This window comes from Trichosurus vulpecula, chromosome 5 (assembly GCF_011100635.1).
Source record: "Trichosurus vulpecula isolate mTriVul1 chromosome 5, mTriVul1.pri, whole genome shotgun sequence".
In the NCBI taxonomy this organism is placed as follows: domain Eukaryota; kingdom Metazoa; phylum Chordata; class Mammalia; order Diprotodontia; family Phalangeridae; genus Trichosurus; species Trichosurus vulpecula.
This window is the reverse complement of record NC_050577.1, coordinates 97,474,955-97,476,703: the sequence shown is the minus strand read 5'-3', so window position 1 is coordinate 97,476,703 and position 1,749 is coordinate 97,474,955. Positions and strand designations below refer to the sequence as shown.

The window sequence follows — 1,749 nt, the reverse complement described above, 5'->3', positions numbered from 1 at the left end:
TGGAGAGGTAGCCTGATGGAGTATAAGGAATGTTTTATTTGGAGTCAGAGGACCTAGGTTATAATTCTAGATCTACAGTTGACTGCCTGACCTTGGGCAAATTACTTAACCTCCATGGACCTTAATTCCCTCATCAGTGAAATGAAAGGGTTTGACCACTAAGTTCACTTTCAGCTTTAAATTTATGGTCCTATGAACAGTAGGAAGCTTTCAGAATAGACATATGCAAATTAGTAATTTCAGTTCTCTTTTCCTAATTCAGGGATTCAGGGAGTGATTGGGGCTATTTTTAGAATCCAAGCTCAGATCTTCCCCAACTCATTATTCCCATTTTGGCCACACACTCATATCAACAGAGCTTTGTGAAGGGTATTGCTTATTCAAGTTCACATTTTAAATACTTGTTACACATAAAATAACATCTGCGTTTTTAAATTAACACACAGAGGAACTTTTTGAGGGGCTCAGGTATCAACTATCATTTCATTTTAAAACACACAGTCCACTTCTACTTCTAGTGAACACCAAATGGCGGATGACGCCGGTGCTGCAGGAGGTGCGGGAGGCCCCGGTGGCCCCGGAGTCGGAGGTCAGGGTGGCTTCCGCGGTGGCTTCGGCAGTGGGGGCCGAGGCCGGGGCCCGGGCCGCGGAGCCCGGGGAGGAAAGGCCGAAGACAAGGAGCGGGTTCCTGTCACTAAGCTGGGCCGCCTAGTCGAGGACATGAAGATCAAGTCTTTGGAAGAGATCTATCTTTTCTCGCTCCCGATCAAGGAGTCTGAGATCATAGATTTCTTCCTGGGATCTTCATTGAAGGATGAGGTTCTGAAGATCATGCCTATTCAGAAACAAACTAGAGCTGGACAACGTACTAGGTTCAAGGCTTTTGTGGCCATCGGTGACTACAATGGCCATGTTGGTCTGGGTGTCAAGTGCTCCAAGGAAGTGGCCACAGCTATTCGTGGTGCTATCATTCTGGCCAAGCTGTCCATTGTTCCTGTGAGACGTGGCTACTGGGGGAACAGGATTGGCAAGCCTCACACAGTGCCCTGCAAGGTCACTGGGCGATGTGGATCGGTTCTGGTGCGCCTGATCCCCACTCCTAGAGGTACTGGCATTGTCTCAGCTCCTGTGCCTAAGAAACTCCTGATGATGGCTGGAATTGATGACTGCTATACTTCTGCAAGAGGCTGTACTGCCACTCTGGGCAACTTTGCTAAAGCTACCTTTGATGCCATCTCCAAAACATACAGCTATCTAACCCCAGACCTGTGGAAGGAGACCGTGTTCACTAAGTCTCCCTATCAGGAATTCACCGACCATCTTGTGAAGACTCACACTCGAGTGTCTGTCCAGAGGACCCAGGCAGCTGCTGTGGCAACCACATAGATGTTTTTAATAAACAAATTGAACTATGCCTGCTTAAAAAAAAAAAAAAAACACAGTCCTAGTTATTTTCCTCTCTGTACTGAGAAAAAAAAAATCCTTGTGATTTCAGAAGCAGTGATGAACAAAGATAAACCATCCTCCACACCTGTCTGGGAATCTCCAGGCCTACTACTGAAGTATCTGTTTATAACTCTTCTTCCCATTGACTTTTGCATGGAGGTCATGGCACTGGTCACAGACCAGCACTGATGGCTGGCTTTTTATGGTCCCCTTTGCCTGATTTGGAGTGGTTGAGATGTTCTGCTACTTTGACCAACCTTCCTGAATATTCACCTTCCTTCTGTGGATGCCTATTGACAGCTC

At 46.7% G+C, this 1,749-nt stretch overlaps 1 protein-coding gene across 1 annotated transcript; it reads left to right on the top strand.

The window, feature by feature from the left end:
* The first annotated feature begins 528 nt into the window (after window positions 1-528).
* Window positions 529-1,414, top strand: LOC118850538 (40S ribosomal protein S2-like). Its single transcript, XM_036760002.1, has one exon. The coding sequence runs from the start codon at window positions 529-531 to the stop codon at window positions 1,384-1,386; it is 858 nt and encodes a 285-aa protein (XP_036615897.1). The 3' UTR covers window positions 1,387-1,414.
* The last annotated feature ends 335 nt before the right edge of the window (window positions 1,415-1,749 follow it).